This window comes from Carassius auratus, chromosome 26, assembly GCF_003368295.1.
Source record: "Carassius auratus strain Wakin chromosome 26, ASM336829v1, whole genome shotgun sequence".
Lineage (NCBI taxonomy): Eukaryota > Metazoa > Chordata > Actinopteri > Cypriniformes > Cyprinidae > Carassius > Carassius auratus.
Genome location: NC_039268.1, coordinates 19575229 through 19594486, shown reverse-complemented (window position 1 = coordinate 19594486; position 19258 = coordinate 19575229). Strand labels below are relative to the sequence as shown.

Below are 19258 nucleotides of genomic sequence, written 5' to 3'. Positions count from 1 at the left end.
ATTTAACAAATAAATGAATGCAGAATACATGCTGAACTAGAGAAAGAAGTTACCGGGCTAAAACGCCTCAATTAGTGATAAATATATTTTCTGGTGATGGTGGCGACACCATTTAAGTTAATTTAGAGACAACTTTAAGGGCACGTTATTACCTGAACCTAAAAGAAGAACCCCTGGTGAACAAAACGGGTTTGGGCTTGGGTTTGGGTTCTTCGAACAGGCGGAAAAAGGCATGATACTCCACACAAATCTTCCAAAACACCTTGCAGCAGTCCCTGCTTCCCATCATGAACTCCAGAGTATCCTGACAGCTACTTTGCTACGAGAGCAGAAATAAAAAAAATTTTTTGTCTTTTTAATGCTCTCTAAAACACAGGGCAAATGGAGACATTTGGATATTGTTCTAAAACAATCAAAGGAGAACTTACATTTAAGTCAGGTCGTAGTTTTATGAGAAAGCGCTTCCTTTTGAAGCTCAGCTTGCGGACTTTAGACCAGTTGAAAGCATTTATTTTGGTGTGTCCCTTTAGAAGTCAAGCATATAAGTGCATTTAGGGACAATTTAGGAACATAAAAACCACAACATATTCCATTTAAGAACAAGAAAGCTTTTGCTCTAGGATAAACTTCATGTAGCGTTTCTTTAGAAAAACACTTGTAACTTACCTGAAAGACTAGCACACCAGAATGGGCCACGGCGAGGCTGAGCTTCGTACCCTCGCGATCTTTTGCGGGGTAAAGACGCACTCCGTACATCTCAAGTCTTCGTGCGATCTCCAAAAGCTGGTAGTCTGATTCAGCCGGTGTTTGCCCGCTGTGGAAGGGTTAAATTATACAAAATTAAGCCACATATGTTTGTGTGAAGGATCTCTAAAAGTTTGTAAGTTTAAGATTGTAAGTAATAAGCTTAATAATCACGACATGTCAGAATCAGTGTACAGGATCTGAACTTTTATAATTGTTCATATCTGCTGATGAAATCTGTTCACGGATAAATATCACTGGCACTTTCTAAATTAAAGATGGTCTGAACTTTAAATGTCAAAGCAATCTACAAACTGTGCATGGTGACCAATTCCCTGAACAGTAGGTTTAATTAGCAAAGCTCTAGAAACAAGGACATTTGCTAAATATGAAGCTCCTTCATTTCCAATAAACAGCACACTGATCATTTAATGCTCAGAAACATCATATATTATATTTGCGTTCAGCTGGACGCTATTGCATACACAGTACAGACCAAAAGTTTGGACACACCTTCTCATTCAAAGAGTTTTCTTTATTTTCATGACTCTGAAAATTGTAGAGTCACACTGAAGGCATCAAGGACTATTTGAGCAAGAAGGAGAGTGATGGGGTGCTGCTCCAGATGACCTGACCTCCACAGTCACCGGACCTGAACCCAATCCAGATGGTTTAGGGGTGAGCTGGACCGCAGACAGAAGGCAAAAGGGCCAACAAGTGCTAAGCATCTCTCGGGGAACTCCTTCAAGACTGTTGAAGACCATTTCAGGTGACTACCTCTTGAAGCTCATCAAGAGAATGCCAAGAGTGTGCAAAGCAGTTATCAAAGCAAAAGGTGGCTACTTTGAAGAACCTACAATATGACATATTTCCAGTTGTTTCACACTTTTTTGTTATATATATAATTCCACATGAGTTAATTCATAGTTTTGATGCCTTCAGCATGAATCTACAATTTTCATAGTCATGAAAATAAAATAAAAAACTCTTTGAATGAGAAATGTGTGTCCAAACTTTTGGTCTGTACTGTAAATCCAAGCATCCTTTAAACCAAATAAGTTTGACTTGACTGAGTCATGACGTTACACTCACACGTGTTTCCGATGGTATTCAATGATCTTGTCCATCAGTGTGTCCTGCTCGGGAATGTACTTGTTGTTGAGCAGATGTTGTTTGCACTGCACCTCATCAAAGTCGCCAATCTCAGCTGCAACCATAGACATTTTATATCAATTATATTTTTTATATCAATATATAATAGTATGCAGTAGTAACTTAACTTAATGTATTTATTTGTGTGATTGTGTGTGTGTGTGTTTGTTTGTGTGTGTGTGTGTGATATCTAAAATGTATTGCTAATTAACTTAATTGGAGTTTACAAATCGTAACATTTTGAACAATATTTGTTTTCTACTTTTACCTTACCTTGCAACAAATGTATATTTGTTGCAATATAATATAATATAATATAATATAATATAATATAATATAATATAATATAATTATGCTACCATAGTTTATACATCATTGAAGTCAGTGTCAGTATATTTAACACAGATAATGTTTAAATACAGTCACAAAGTAAAACAAAATGAGATTAAATTAATTCATTAATATTATTTAAAAATATTAAATTATTTTATTAATTTATTTTTTATAGATTTGCTGCTGTTATAATAGCTTTAAAATGTAAAAACCCTTTGGTTGGTAGCACTGGTCAGTCTCTTGATTCTGTTACTGATGCTACACTCGTCCTCAGCAGCGGTTTCCATAGCAACTAACCGCTCTGTGATGTAGTGATGTGAAAGCGAAGTGTGTTTGACATGATCTGAACGAGGTTTTGCATGAGCGACAGCATGAAGTAAAATCCCATCCATCTCGATGACAGCGCGGCCATTTAAATAATCCTTCAGGAATTCGGACTAGTCTACAAGATTAATATACTTAAAAAAAAAAAACACTGCTTTTGTGATGGAGATTTTACACAGATCATAATTCAGTTTGTTCAATATATTAAAACAATTCTTGACCTATTTTCAGCTCCCTAGTGTGTGAATGTTTCCGACTGTTAGGCTGTATGAATTGTGCCAAAATCATCAAACCGATGAAAGTGCAATGAAATAATAATGAAACTTCAATGCATCTATCACAGAATTTAATAAATGATTATGCAATGCATTATGCAATTATTTATTACCCGAAATATCTATTTTTAGTTAAAAATCCAGCTTTATAATTTACTTGCACAATTTGAAGCATGCATACTATTTCATTAAGTATCATAATCAAATCTAACCAATTGCAGAGAGAATATCTTACATTGCACTATATGAGACACCAGCAGGGCGGCGCTGCTTTCATTGCAGGTTAAACGTCCACATGCCAGGTCATGCTTGATCTGCAAGGCGAAAAGATACCTGCGGGGAAATAATTAGAGCAGTTTAGAAGACAGACTGAATCAGAACCACAGAGTAAACCAATAGAAAACGTTCAGTTGAGTGACATTGTTGCTTGACAGTTTAACTTGTGCAACAATTACTCGACTGATTTCAATAGTCTGATGCTAATGACAGATTTTACAATATATGAAGTGCATTTATTAGTTAAAAGTCAATTTGAACCATTTTTGATCAATATTTTCTGGTATTTTCATGCAACAGAGCAGAGGACAGATCAGAAGTGCTTGTGTTTGAAGGTTAGTCTGTCTTTAACAGCATCTTCTCATGATGCTAAGAGCAGTCGTGAACTATAAAGAGACGCTCTGATTGAGTTTGGCAGCGTTTGGCTCTCAGTATGTCCATCTGGTGTTGTGCTGCTGCCAAGCACAATAAAATCATTATTCAGTTGATTATGCGATCAAACAAGACTCTTTTTCTGCTGTATTTGTTCTTGCAGTTCTTCTAAATATCGCAAAACATGATCATGGTTATTTTAAACTTTTAAATTTGTGTGCCAAATGAAAAGTAAATACTTAATTTTAATAAATTAAGTATACGTATATATACTTACCGATTAAATTTACATGGCTAGATTTTATTTACAAAATAAGCAACACAAAACAATTTTATACAGCTTTTGAATTGAATGCAACCAGCACGTGTGTTATAGCTTCTGTATTCATATATAAAATCTTACATAATGTTATAGTAGTTTTGAATAATAATCTTTTGGTTTGTCATCTTTAAGTTCTAGATACAAAACCCAACTCAAATGAGATGAATCACCAGCAAATGTGAAGAATTTAATTTTCTTTTCCAGCATGTGTGAAGAGTTTTATCATTAAAGAAACCGGCTATTCCAAGTGCTTATGTAATACAAGCGATTTTTAATGGCATTCCCTGCCGAAATAATTATAAAATGATTTATACCATGACTGTTGCATAAAATTACCCCATGAAATATGATTTTAGTCAAACCGCCCACACTTTCCTGCTTATTAAACCTCTCTGCCTTCAAGAACTAAACTATTAAAAATGCTTTCTACAATTGAAATTTAGATTAAATAAAACATAAATATTAGTATTAAATACGTTTAATTTGAAGTACTAAAAATATGAACACTAATGCACAAATTAAAGCTAAACAGAACTATTGAAAAACAACTTATAATAATAATAATAATAATAATAATAATAATAAACAGAACTATTGAAAAACAACTTATAATAATAATAATAATAATAATAATAATAATAATAATACAAAATCTACAAAAATAGATGTAAAAGCTAATTCAAAATATGAATGAATACTTAAGTATCATTAAGATGCAATTTAAAAAAAATTATTACTATTTTGAATTTTATTTTTGTATTCTCTGTAGTTATTTTTGTTGTCATTTTGTTCAGTTTTTCTCATTTCTAGTAGTTTTGGTAAATATGGATCACGTCAACTTACACAAAATAAAGCTGAAATAAAAAAAGTATTAGATTTTATTTCAGAAAACATTTTTTTTTTCCCAAGTAAAAAAAAATGTTTTATGTTTTGAGTTTTAGCATTTGTTATAGCTATAACTATAAAACTGTATTTCTCGGACTATAAGTCGCACCTGAGTATAAGTCGCATCAGTCCAAAAATACGCCATGACGAGGAAAAAAACATATAGTCCAGTGCGACTTTTATAAGTAGCATTTATTTAGACCCAAGATCTAAGATAAAACATTACCATCTACAGCCACGAGAGGGCGCTCTCTTTGCTTTCTTTGGTAGGCTACAGGAGCACTGAGCAGCATAGAGCGCCCTCTCGTGGCTTGAGAAGGTAATGTTTTATCTTGGTTCATTTCTCTTGGTTCATGTCAAATAAATTTTGATAAATAAGTCACACCAGACTATAAGTCGCAGGACCAGCCAAACTATGAAAAAAAGTGCGACTTATAGTCCGGAAAATACGGTAATTCTAAAATAACACTTCAAAATCTCTCTTGAAAAAAATACATAAATCACGCAAAATCTTCCATTTTCAAATTAAGTGCACATTTTATTATTCTCTTCAGCTCATGCACTTGGTTTTGTAAATGTTCTATTAGGCTATCAGCGATGTTTACACAATCCATCAAAAAGACTTCTACAGCTTGAAGTGTTTTGCAAAGGGCGAAATGTCCTTGGCCGAATGTTTCAGGTTTGGCAGTAATATAATACGCAGCCGTCACAGGATCATCAAAAGCTCTTTCTCTCCCGCCAGCAGTCCGGCCAGAAACACACAGACTCCTGGGAAACCCAACACAGTCTTATTCTGCCTCAGATTTCCTCTCCTGAATGATGCCTGACTCTCTGGGAATGCACCACCAGTCTTTCTGCCGGTGCACATGATGTAAAATTCATCACGCTTGTCAGGCAACGGCGTGTCGACACAATCAGCCGCAGAATATTAACATGCAGTTCGGCCATAAATAAGACATTACAGCAACTGAAAGCTCTTGCATTATTCACAGGCCACTTCATCCACCTTCTACTGTACACCAGATGCATTATATCTATATTGAGTGATTGAGGCCACATTAAAGCTTTATTTATTGAAATCAAATCTGAGAATAACCTGTTATATTTATCTTTATTAATAGAATGAAATACACAAGAATATTACACAATTATGTCACTTTATGTCATTTGATGGTAGCGCTGTTTTTCTTTTTAAATATTACCGTTGGAGATTTAATAAAAAAAAAATCTATATGCATTTTTAATTACATACAAATTTCATTTTCTTTGCTACTTGCACCTTAAAGGTTATTCATAACGAATGATTGATAACTCTTAAATTATATCCACATGTTTCAGCTAATACTCAAATATTAAAGTAAGTCTCGTACTAGTGGTAAATATTTATTATGTTAAATTATTTTAAAAATTCAGTGAGAAAATGTGTAAAGAATGTATTAATGGATTTACTGTATGCAGAATTTCTAATTAATGTGTTTTTTTAATTCAGTAAAATTAAAAACAGTTTTTCCATCTCATCTGATTATTTACTCAGTTTTTTGCAACTTGAAGATTATTCATAACAAATACATACACATATATACACATTTTTATATAATAGCCAATCATGGTTATTATTATTAATGCTACTATTATTGCTACAATTATTTTTGTTTGAATATAGAAATGCCCATAATCAGTGTTGGTAAAGTAAAAGGCTGTAAATGAAGAGGTCAAAGGTCACCTGGTCAGCTCCTCTAGAAGCTGCGAGTGATCTGGAGGGAAGAACTTCACCACGAAGCGCAGGATGGTGTTCTTGGGTCCTGCAGACACACAAACATGATGCACATCAGATCGTGTCATGTTCATCAGATCAACTCAAGAGAGACACTCGGATACGTACGTCTGATTTGCTTCAGAGCCGGCTTCAGCAGATCCAGCCACACCTGAGAGACGAGTCAAACCAAACACACACACACACACACACACACACACACACAGCTTCATTACACTTACTTAATTCCTCTTAAAAAATGTCCACTGAGCTTGTTGCAATGCATTGTGGCATAAGTTTGCTGCCAAATGTTTGGAACATACTGTGTTTACAGGTTAATAACTTAATATTGTAATGTGTTTGCATAAGTTATTTCACTTACAGTGCTTCAATAATTTCTGTAACACGCCACTTCACAAATGGTTATGTAAAAAGTTAATAGAATGTAAAATGTAAATAGTTTACACAATAAATCAATGTGGTTGTTATTGTTATTATTATTAATTATATAATAATATATCCTAAAATACCATGTCAAGCATTTACTGTAATACATCACTTTAAAAACACAAATCATGTAAAAAAACATCCGTTAAATAAATTCTGCAAACAATTTATTCAGTTCTTGTTATTATAAAAAAAAAAAAAAAAAAATAATAATAATAATAATAATAATAATAATATAACCTAATACGTCAAGCATTTCTATAACAAATCATGATTAAGTAAAATAAATAAATAAAAATAAAATTATAATTATAAAATGTATAATAAAAAAGAATAAATATAAAGGAAAGGAAAATAATAAAAAAATATAAATAATAATAATAATAATAATAATAATAATAATAATAATAAAAGTAAAAAAAAATATTGTTATATTAGGGGAAGAAAAAAAAGGGCAAAAGTGTTGGTAAGAAGCCACTTTGTCTTTTACTTCGAATGGACATAAAAAAAGGTTAGCACCTGAATACCATTTATAATTTAGCTTATGTTTCACAGACTGACATCAGAATTATAAATGAAGTGTAGCTCACGATCATTTTATGCTGGTCCTGAAACTCCAGACCGAAGTAATCGCCCTCAATGAGGTTCAGGTGAGCACAAACAAGGTCAAACAGCACCTTCCCTGGAGCCCGTTGCTGTCCAGACAGAGACAGAGATCACTTTAGACACGAAACACATACAGAATTTATTTTAATGCTGAGGAATCATGTTTAAAGAAAGTCCAAATGAATATTGTGTTTCACTCATTACACAGGTTCAAACGTCACGTTATTCTCCATCTCAGTCTCTAAAGATCAAAGTATATATTACAGTACAATTACAGTAAAGGTATCGACAAACACTAAACACAACAGCAGAGAGATTGTCAAACAAATCCACCGGGAAACAAACATGCTGCTGATTGGCCATTGATTTCACAACAGTTTTAATGAGACGCTTGCAACTGTGAATCATGAGCCAAACAACACACACACACACACACACACACACACACACACACACACTTATGCTTTCATTCACAACCATTTGCAAAACAATTCTAATGGGAATTTTCTATAATGTCACATGTACCTCATGGAAAGACCATAAACTGGATAATAAGATAATGAACATATTTTTTTTAAACTTATATGCATATGCACTATATAACATTCTTACTTAACCTGTTGCATTCATTTTTAATGCGTGTTTGAATAAATCTGTCATTAAAAAATGTTTTTTTTTTAGTACAGCCACCGTTTAAAATAAAGATGATAATTCATATTTTGAAAATATGTACTTGAAAATGTTATATATATATATATATATATATATATAATAGTCTTAATTATAATTATAATAATTATTAATAATTATAAAAATAAATAATTTAACAAAACACTACAGGCATTTAAATTTGTGTTATTTTAGAGCTATTTTAAAATGTATGCTATTAATAATAATAAAAAAATAATTATTATTATGATTTAATAATTAAAATATAATAATAACTATTATTATTATTATTATTGTTTAATATATAAAAATATAATAATAATAATATTTTTGTTAATATTAAATAATAAAAAATATATATATATATATATATATATATATATATATATATATATATATACACATATATATATACATATATATACATATACATATATATACATATACATATATATACATATATATATTAAAATCGCTTTCGGTATAGACTATTAATAAAAAATGCTGTAAGGTCTGATTCCTCAGTACTGCGCACAATGCAGGAAGATGTTAAACCTGAGAAAGCTGGATTTAATTTTATCAGCTCACACTGCAGCCAACCAAAACACCACGAGTCTGCCAGCGCACGTCCAGCGAAACGAGCCCAGCTAAACGCTCCAGTTGATTTTGGGAGGCGTGCGTTCGTTTAATACATGGAGAAGCTCCATTAGGGCAGATAAATGAGTGTGTGTGTGTGTGTGTGTGTTTACAGTAACAGCAGGGGAACCACTCCCCGAGTCTCTCAGGACCACATGAAAGACTGCTCAGAATCTCCTCAGATTTACTGCATGTGTGCATGTGTGATAAGAGATGATCCCAGAGGTCAAGAACAGAGCAGAAACCACTACAGACATCAACTAAAGAATCTGCTCATAATCACCGTTTAATTGTGAAAGATTACTGTTGATACATTTTATGTATACTTATACCAATAATAAATATTTAGATATTTTAAGGGCTCAAAACTACATTTCCCATCATTCCTGGTGGCAGCACTTGATATAACTATACATTTCAAAATACAATTATTATTTTAAATACACAATCAATTACACTCAAAGTAGCTACTTAACAACCAGTGATGTCATCATTCACTACATCACTTTCACTGCTGAAGCTGAAATAATTACAAATATAAATATTAGACAAAATCTATCTGAAATAAAAAAAAAAAACAGGTAAAGTGGAGTTCAAACAGTATAAAGCCAAATATAAATATTTTATGAGGATTAGAATGAGAATTAAATTAATCATGAAAACTGCATAACGAAACAAAAAATATATAATAAAATTCTAGACATATAAATAAAAGCTACTTCAGATTATTAATAAATAAATAAATAAAACTGATTGTACATAAATTAACTGGCATGAGAAATAAGAAAGATGTGTATAAAGTATTACAAACAACATCAAAACCACTGAAACTGAAATAAAGTTGTTAAATTTAAGAAAACTAAACGCATGTAATTTAAATACAACAAAAATGGAAACTAATTAATAAGTATACATGAATATCAATATATTATTGTATATAAAACAAAAATAGGGTTAGTTTCAAATTCAAGCTAAAACAAATAAATGACAAAAGAACAAAAAACACTCATATAAATTAACATTATTAATTGTATTATTAAATATTAATTTTAATGAGAATAAATCATATATTACTAATAAAGTCCATCAGATTTTGCGCATCACGTGAGATTAAAAAGAGATTAAAAAGAGAGCAAAAAGTACAAAATTCCCAATGGATCCACTTTGTACATTATAATCAAACATGAAGGCGGTGCAGCAATGCTGAATCCGTCTCACAACAAAACCACATAAAAGACTCAACAGCAGTTTAAAAGAGGCACATCAAATAAAAACAGAAACTGCAATTCATGCTCGAGAGGTTCACTGAGGATATCCTGCAGCAGCGGTTTACCGCGGTACAAACACACGTCCCCGGAGCCGTCGAACCCAGCACCCTCTCAGGGGCCGAGACGGGTCACACAGCTGAAGTCATGTGAGATCTGAGACCGACAGGAAGTGTTTGCTTTGAAACACGAGCTCTGATAAGAACAGAGCAGAAATACACATCACTTAAACAAACACCATTGTGATCAGAGAGAGACAATATGAATCGAAACCGTGACGTTCACCTCAAGCCAGTGATCTAACTCTATATGAGTTTCTTTCTTTTGTTAAACACACAAGAAGAGATTTTCATTTTTGATGTTTCTAACCAAACAGTTGCCGGTAGCCACTGACTTCCATAGTATTTTTTTTTTGTTTTGTTTTTTTGCATACTATGGAAGTCAATGGCTACCGGCAACTGTTTGGTTAACATTATTCAAAATCTCTTCTTTTGACTTTAACAGAAAAATAAACCCATATTAAGAACAAGTAAGAGTGAAGTTTCATTTTGGGGTAAACCACCCCTTTACACAACAAGGTTATTCAAAAAAAAAAAAAAAAAAAAAAAAAATCAATCAATAATTAATTTCTCTAAAATGACTTTTACATCCCGAAATACTGAATAATTTGAATAAATAATGCTGTCTGAAATATGGTGATTCATATTTTCATAGTGGCTTATAATTAATCATTAAATTTCAGATATTAAAAGCCTATCATACTTTTTCTAAAAGAATTTAAAATAAAAAAAAATCTGTGGCTGTGAATTTAGACATCATCACAACACTATAGCCAATGCACAGGCAAGACTTCCTAAAGATTAAACTATATGATTAATACTCTTTTTATCCATCAGGATGCATAAAATTGATCAAAAGTGACACTAAAGACATTTATAAAAATACAACAGATTTCTATTGAATGTTTAATTCATCTGTGAATCGTGAAAAATCAAATGCATCACAGTTTCAACAAAAAATATTGTGCATCACAACTGTTTTCAACACTGATCATAATCAGAAATGTTTCTTGTGCATCACAGAAATAAATTACATTTTACAATATATTCACACACAGATATCAGCCAGTTTAATAATATTTCACTCATTTTACCCTATCTTTGATCAAATAAATGCAGCCTTACTGATTTAATAACACTGTTAAATATACACTAGTGTTAGCTTGAGTGGCTAAAAATAAATAAGCACATTACTGAAGCACAACACACCGTGAACCCGACTTCACACTGACTCTCCAAACACAAACACCTTTGTGCCTAAAGCTGAAGAAACAGCCGTGAATGCTGACACGGTCGTAACCGATCCTGATTCAGCCGCAGACAGCTGTACAGTCAGGATGCGTCCTAATTCCTCTCTATTGTGAAGGCAGGCGTGAATGAATCCAGACGTGCCTGCGATGAGACACAAGTGCCTGTGGTTAGCAGACGCTGAAGTCAACAACTAAATGATATTAAAGATCCGAAGCTGAATGAAACCCTGTGTGTGAGTCACTAACACGGAGTATGAGTGATGCTGAAAGAGTCCCATCTCAGTAAATTGTTTATCAGTGCAGGCGGATGATAAAGAGCAAAACAGAGGCATTATGGGACGGTGTGGCTCCAGCGGTGGATGAGGTACAGTAGCTGTGTCCCTCCCTTTTCTGGGCTTCCACGTGTTGCTTTCATTGGATCCAGATGTTTGTAGATGTCCAGATGCTGATACTGCTGAAATGCAATTAAACCTCAAAACGAGAGCTTCAGAAACAGAAACTCCTCCTCATCCGGACACAACACAACTGGACGCTTTTCACTGCACTATTGTTTATAAGATGCATTTTTACAAAGTGCTTGCATGAATCAGAACGACTTCTGCGTCAGAGAAAAGTTCAAATCCAACCTTCTGTTTATTATCTACTTGTCCCAAAAACAATCCACAGGCCTAGCGTTCAATTTCATTCCCTATAATTGTATGTTTGTGAGGTCTGATGCTGTATAAGTTGCCCTGTAAAGGGACAAATAAAGATTTATATTACTACTATTTATTGCCCATACAGTTACAATGGACTCTGACTAACGGTGTATAATAAATGTAAACACTCTTACCCACAATGCAACACACAGTGTCACAAAACAGAGCTAGATTGCATTCTGGTTAGGAGTGACTTCCACATTTTTATTAAGTCATTAAATGCTTTAAAATGTGAAAATATTGTGAATTATTCACTAGATTATTTAATATTTTCTTGTTTCATTTTGATTGTTTTAAAATTTTAAGCAACTTTTTTGTTTGTCAATTTGTGGTTTGTTTTTAAATATCCACAGTTTATTTACAGTTATTAATTTTTACTTATTAATTTTAGTTTATTTTAGCATTTCAAGTTCACCAAAGCTTAAAAAATATATATATTTTAAATTATTATTAATAGTAATTTTTAAGTAATTTTGTGTTGTGTTTAGTTTTTTGGTATTGTTTTTATTATTCTTTAAATATGCCTACAGAGTTTTTATTCATTTTCATGTGTTAGATTTACACTACTTTATTTATTTTTAATTATTTTAGTATTCCAAATGAAAACATTTCATAGATTTTATTTTATTTTTTTCTCTCCTATTTTCCTTTAATGCAAACCCTGGCTTGAATATAGTTATTGGAAGCCAAGCCATGTATGCTGGCTTTGTTCTACAATAAATAAACTATAAAAAAAAAAAAGAAAAAAAAAAAGAACCATTTTTGGAGCAATATCCACTAGGGTCAAAATCATTCATTTTTATTTTATGCCAAAAATCATTAGAATATTAAGATCATGTTCCATGAAGAAAATGTGTAAATATCCTACAGTAAATATATCAAAACTTCATTTTTAATTAGTAATATGCATTGTTAAGAAGAACTTTATTTGGAAAACTTTAAAGGTGATTTTCTCAATATTTAGATTTTTTTGCATCCTCAGACTCCAGATTTTCGAATTAAACATTTGTATCTCTGCCAACTATTCTCAGATCATAACAAACCACACATCAGTGGAAAGCTTATTTATTCAGCTTTCAGATTGTATAAATCTCACTGACCCTTCTGACTGTTTTGTGGTCCAGCGTCACAAATGTGTGAAAGAAAAAAGCACATTGGAAACTCGCAGAATATGTAAACCATGTCTGTCACGAGAAACAAAATAAGACTCCAAATTAACATAAAATGTAATCCAGCCATTAATCTTGGGCAGAACAGAATTCCAGTCAGCGGGAGTCAGACACACTCTCATTGAAATTCTGCTCAGCTTGAGCGGGAAAGATCCGACTACAGCAACAGCCTGACGACAGATCCAGATTCATGAGAGAGAACGCAGATCCACACACTGAAGGACTGACCACAGTTCATCTAGGATTGTGTGGATCATTTTAAAGATGAAGGAGCTTCACTTGAAGTCCATCACACTGACCTCAGGTGTCCAGAGTTCAACAAATACAAAGGTCAAGAGCAACAAACTCAATGCCTTAAATCAATAATGTTCACTACCAAATTAAACTGTTTTGGCTGGATATGCATGAAATGCTTAAAAATCTGAGCTTCTAGCAGGATGATGAATTGCACATATAGAATTTAATTACAACAGATCTGGTTAAACATGGTGTGTGTATATATATATATATATTATATATATATATATATATATATATATATATTTATTATTTACCAAATTTAAACCCTAAATTAACAATAAAATACTAAATAAAATCATTTTATATTAAAAAAACAAAACAAATATTTTATATTTTAAATTCAACATTATACATGTACAATATATAAACATAGATAAATAAATCTTTTTTATGTCAAATGATCACACACACAATTACGCAAAATTATTAAATGGATGAAAATGAAATCCTGTAAGCTTATTTAACCAAAATAAATAAATATTATATATATATATAATTTAAAAAAAATTAAAATTTAAAAAATTATTAAAAAAAATTATTTCTATAAAAATTGTAAATGCTGTAAATTGTAATATGAAATCAATATTATAAATGTAAAAAAAAATAATGTAGTAAATGTACTGAAACAATTAAAAAACATTAAATCTTAAAATGTATTATATATATTGAAATAAAATTGAAATCCATCAATCAATCTTTAACACCGATTCATTACCCATAATGCAATTCAAATTTCACTGCTTAGCAAACAGACACTATTAAAGAAAGACTGTAACCGGGTTAGGAGTTATTTTACAACTTTTGTATTTTTGTCAAATTAAAGGTGAAAATATTGTGTTGTTTCAGATAAAATAAACAATGAATGCACGATTAAATTTGTGATATTAACTGGATGAAATGTAAATCCATCTGACAGTTTTTACAACTAGTGACGTTTGCATGTATAATTGCACTAAAATATTCAAATTTAAACCCATGCACAGATGATAAAGACTTGAATGCACACATGTGCTGCTCTGCAGGTAAAATGAAAAATCTTTCTGCATTGGACATTCATGAGCTGCTGACATCATGACAGAGCTGCATTCATCAGCTTTCAGAGATCAGCCAAATATCTGGCAGCGTCACACAAACGCCGGCCCTCACTGAAGGATCTGGTTAGCAGGCTCTGGGTGTCTGGCAGCACATGCTAGTCAAACAACAATCCTCCATTCATCCGCCGCTGTGAAAGAGCTCTTCTCCCGCAGCGCTCTTTTCTTTCACCGGCGCTGGTATCTAACCAGACGCACAAGATCTGACAACCGCTGATCGCTCACAAAGAGAAAAACACTCAATCTTGTGATTGGTGCTGCCAAAACCTTACTGAAAGAGAAGGCTTGTGTCCGAACCGAAAAACAGGCCTAGAATTTAACACACGAGAGCATCACCATACATCAAAACAAGAGTTTGTTTACACAACAGATGACAACATCAAAACAAGTCACCTGGATCTGTGAAAACGACTAAAAACACTGTATTACCATGCCAGGCCAGTAGTTGGCGACGTCACTTAGTTTACACAGAGACGATAATGGTATCGTTTCCAAAAGGTGTACTTTGAAACCCATTGAAACCCATTTACAAAAGTTTGTAGTTTAAGGCCCCCGAAAGGTTGTTGTCATGTAAATGCATGGCCAAAATGCATAAAAGGTTTGCAGTTTTTAGTTGAAAATAGTGTCATGTTTTTATGGACCCTAAAAACAATAACTCCGTTTATTAATTTTTTCTTTTTTTTTCAAAAGAAAATTTTAGCATTTGGCAAAAATATGCTATGATAATCTGAGAGTTTGCTATGTGGTTCCTTGCTATGGTCTTCTGTATGGTTGCTGAAGCGTTGCTAAGTGGCTTTTGCTAAGAGGTTTTTGGAACAGTTGCTAGTTGCTATGGTATTGTTTGATCACCAGGGTGTTGCTATGTAACAGTTACTGCAGTCTGATTGGTTGTTAGCCCATTTCCAGTGTAGTTTCTATGTGTTTTACTGGTTGCTAGGGAGTGTGGCTGGTTGCTAGGGTATTGTTTGGTTGCCATGGTGTTGCTATGCAACTGTGAATGCAGTCTTGAGTGGTTGTTAGCCTATTTCCAGTGGATGCTAAGGTACTGTTTAGTTGCCAGTGTGTTGCTATGAGGTATTCTAAATGTGTTTCTATGCAGCGTTGAAGGTTTTGTAGAAAATGCACAAACTATTTGTGGAAACTACATTAATATTTTCATACACGACTGAACAAATGACCAGACAAACACCATTACTGAAATCCAACATAAACATCTGAGCTCTAACAGCTTAGAGTAAATTGGGGTAAATGAGGCAGAATGATGGGGCAGAAACATTTCAAACTACAGCTGATGAAGCCACACTACAAAACTAAAAATATCAAGATTTACTCGGCTGTCGTCCACAAACAGCCGTATCGAGGTAATGAAGAAAGCCCTAATAGGATCTGACAAAGCCTTCAGTCTATGACGGGTGTGTGTGTGTGTGTGTGTGTGTGGATGAGCAGTGTATGATTACAATCGAAGCCCATGCGTTATTTAAAGCCACGGTCCCATCATTAAAATGCAGCGCACATCAGCGAGTCTCTAAGGTTATGTTAATCATGTCGTGCACAAATGAAAACTAATGAAAACACAGCAAGTCACGCTCTCAACTAAAGTGGAGATAGTGGACTAGACAGGGAAAAGCCTGTGGGTAATCGCACATTACGGACTCATCATTACCAAAGATGGACAAATGTGGAACCAGCGAAGGAGCGCAGCTTCTGAAGTGAAGAGTTCATCATTCCATTCTAATGATTACATTTGTCCCTCAGTGTGGGTAGCCAAAAAATATATATAAATTAAATTTAAATATTACATTTATGCATTTAGCAGACACTTTTATCCAAAGCAATATCTACATATAAAAATAATAATGTTATAAAATACAAAAATATGGATTTTGCATTCACAGCTACCTGAAATAAGTACTTAAATAAATAAATAATATATTTTTTTAAAATAAAAAAATAAATAAATTAAAGCTTTAAAGAAAAAAGAAATTAATTTTAAAAGAAATTAATAACTAAATGAAAGTTTAAAAATATACAATAAAATTAAATAGGGAACAATTAAAAAAAAACACGAAGTGAAATAAGTTTAAGCATTAAAATTACTAAAAATGAAAACCTAAAACAATTACAGCTAAACAAATAATAGTAAAACAAACAAAAAAAAAACTACTAATATAAACAAAATTAAAATAAAACCAGAAAAAATTAAATTCTAAATATCCACAGATGCTATAACCGTACATAAATAACATTAAATTACATTCTCACACTGCATCGTTTCCATTGGAGTTACAAATGTTTCCAGATATGATTACCTTCAGCTTAAATAAATTTAAATAAATTACATCAATATGCAGTATTAATATAAAACTGCCTGACAAATGCCCCAACGATTACAAGCCAAGAAAAGGTGCTCGCATAGTTCAAATCAATATAAAACTACAACCAACAAACACAAGCTCTTCATACACAGAAACAGAGACACACATCTGTTCTTTAGAGAGAGTTACAGCTCATTTCAAACAAACCAGAAGGTTTAATGAAAAGAAACCAATCAAAAGGTCAGGTCTGATGATGTTTGAGATCACTCGCTGACCTCTCCACAGGATTCAGTTAAACGTCTTAACCTACAGCTCCACAGATCCAGTTACTCTCTCATCCCCAACACCCAGCCTGTGAACCCTGTCAGTGTGGATCCTGACACCAGAGAAGAAGACAAACGGGAAACCTTCAGGAATTCAGCAGCAGATTCCAGGAGTAACTGGATATTCAACAACAGACGGCATCTGAGGAAAAGGCAATTCCAGCTCATCTAACGGTCATATATCAACAGATCTCTAATAAATTCAGAGAGGCGCTATTCAAAACCAGAAGAGATTAATATCATATATCATTATCCTGATTTGGTCGTATATTAATGTGCATTTCAGTGCATCTGGATTGAAAAGCTTTGAGTAAGTCAAGAGAAGACTTCCAGAAGACGGATCAAATTGGGAGAAATGATGGGTTCAGAGCTGAAGATGCTGTTAAATGTGAATCACAACACTGACAAAACTAAAGCCTGCGAGACTCGTGAGGACCTCACCGCTGAAGGCCAGATATGAATGATATCAGCGGTCCAAGATAACAGCAGGAAAACACTCACTCAGGAATCAAACCAACTCATATTCACAATATATAAACTAGAAACACATTAGAAACAGTCAATTAGACGTGTTTTCTGCTCGCTATATGGACCTGCTACCTTTCATTTAATTTACACACAAAAACTAAAAAACTAATGTTTTGAACCATGATTGATATTTAATAATATTATAATTAAATGTTAATTGTATATACAATAATATATTTAATATTACATAAATATATGTTAAAATAAAAATGTTGTATTATACTTTTATATGGATTATGTATGGAATCATGAAAAAAAAAAAGTATATATATATATATATATTAGGGATGTCAAATTTCGATTATTTCCATGATCGATCGTCGTTTAAATTAACGATCAATTAATCGATTAATCGTTAACCATAATACTGCAAAATGCGTCTATTGCAGGCACGCAGTCAGCGGTATGACAGGATGTGCAAAAGCCACACACACACAAAACGCTTTCTCACTTGAATTAAAGAGGTTTTAGTCTGAATAAAATGCTAGTAGCAGGATTATAAAATGAATAGATGCGATTATGATCATTTGATAAAATGAAGAGAGCGCGCCATAGGCCTACTTTTGAGGTCATTTTACTTTGTTGACAGTTTCCAATCCCGCACGGAGAACGCTGAACGCGCCTCTATAAATGGTTTCGTGGTGCTCGTTGTTGTATTTTAAAGCACAATTGCAATGTTTTCAACTGACATTATTGTATAAAATTATCCGAAATGTGGAGCGTGTGTGACTGCGCTGCACATTAAGTGAACTACATCGGCGATGCTGCACCAAAACACAGTTGCTCACATTAATTTGATCCTGCTGGATTCTGTCCTAGAAAATGTCAGATTTTTAAAAATCCGGCATTCAGCGCATTAGATCGTGACAGTGCATGCGTGCACACGAGGATGAGCGAGCGCGGCTTTGGCTAGATTTATTTGGAGGTTATTGCTCATGTCTCATTCGGCACAAATCGAAATGTTTCCATATTCGCAATGTATTTGAATGTTAAACTATTATTTATAATGTAAACTAGGCTTGTACTTAACACGCATTCGCATATAGACGGAAAAGATGATCCTCTTCATATGAGCAAAAACGTCCTTGGCATAACAGCAGAGTAGACCGGTATACTACGGTCTATTTAAACTGACCAGTGTAACCTTTTAATGTTTAGTTGACATTTTATTTTGATAATGAACAGACTGCGATGTAAGTTTGAATCGCTAGAATATACGTGTGCAGCAGGCTCCAGGGCGATCGAAACAGCTGAGACATTATTTTCCGCAAAAGTGTTTACTTTCATTTGTGCACACTCACAATAAAAACAGAAGATTTGTGCTCTTGTAAAATAAAGCAAACAAACAGAATGCGTTGTCATCCTTTTTTTTTTTTTTTGTGAACTTATGGAGCGCCCACACTTCTGTTTTAAATCCGTTAATCTTAATTAGCCTATTTAAGTCGGATATATTTCGCATAGCCTAT

The 19258-nt window shown here is 33.0% G+C and overlaps 1 protein-coding gene across 1 annotated transcript in view; it reads right to left on the bottom strand.

The window, feature by feature from the left end:
- The window catches only part of LOC113044596 (FERM, ARHGEF and pleckstrin domain-containing protein 1-like), a 67564-nt gene that overhangs the window by 24304 nt on the left and 24002 nt on the right, over nucleotides 1-19258 (bottom strand). Inside the window, exons 3-10 of the mRNA XM_026204710.1 lie at nucleotides 7474-7578; nucleotides 6566-6608; nucleotides 6407-6485; nucleotides 3064-3161; nucleotides 1837-1951; nucleotides 667-814; nucleotides 429-524; nucleotides 153-319 (exon numbers count right to left, since the gene is read on the bottom strand). Coding sequence (XP_026060495.1) covers nucleotides 153-319; nucleotides 429-524; nucleotides 667-814; nucleotides 1837-1951; nucleotides 3064-3161; nucleotides 6407-6485; nucleotides 6566-6608; nucleotides 7474-7578 — 851 coding nt within the window. The remainder of the gene's footprint in view (nucleotides 1-152; nucleotides 320-428; nucleotides 525-666; nucleotides 815-1836; nucleotides 1952-3063; nucleotides 3162-6406; nucleotides 6486-6565; nucleotides 6609-7473; nucleotides 7579-19258) is intronic.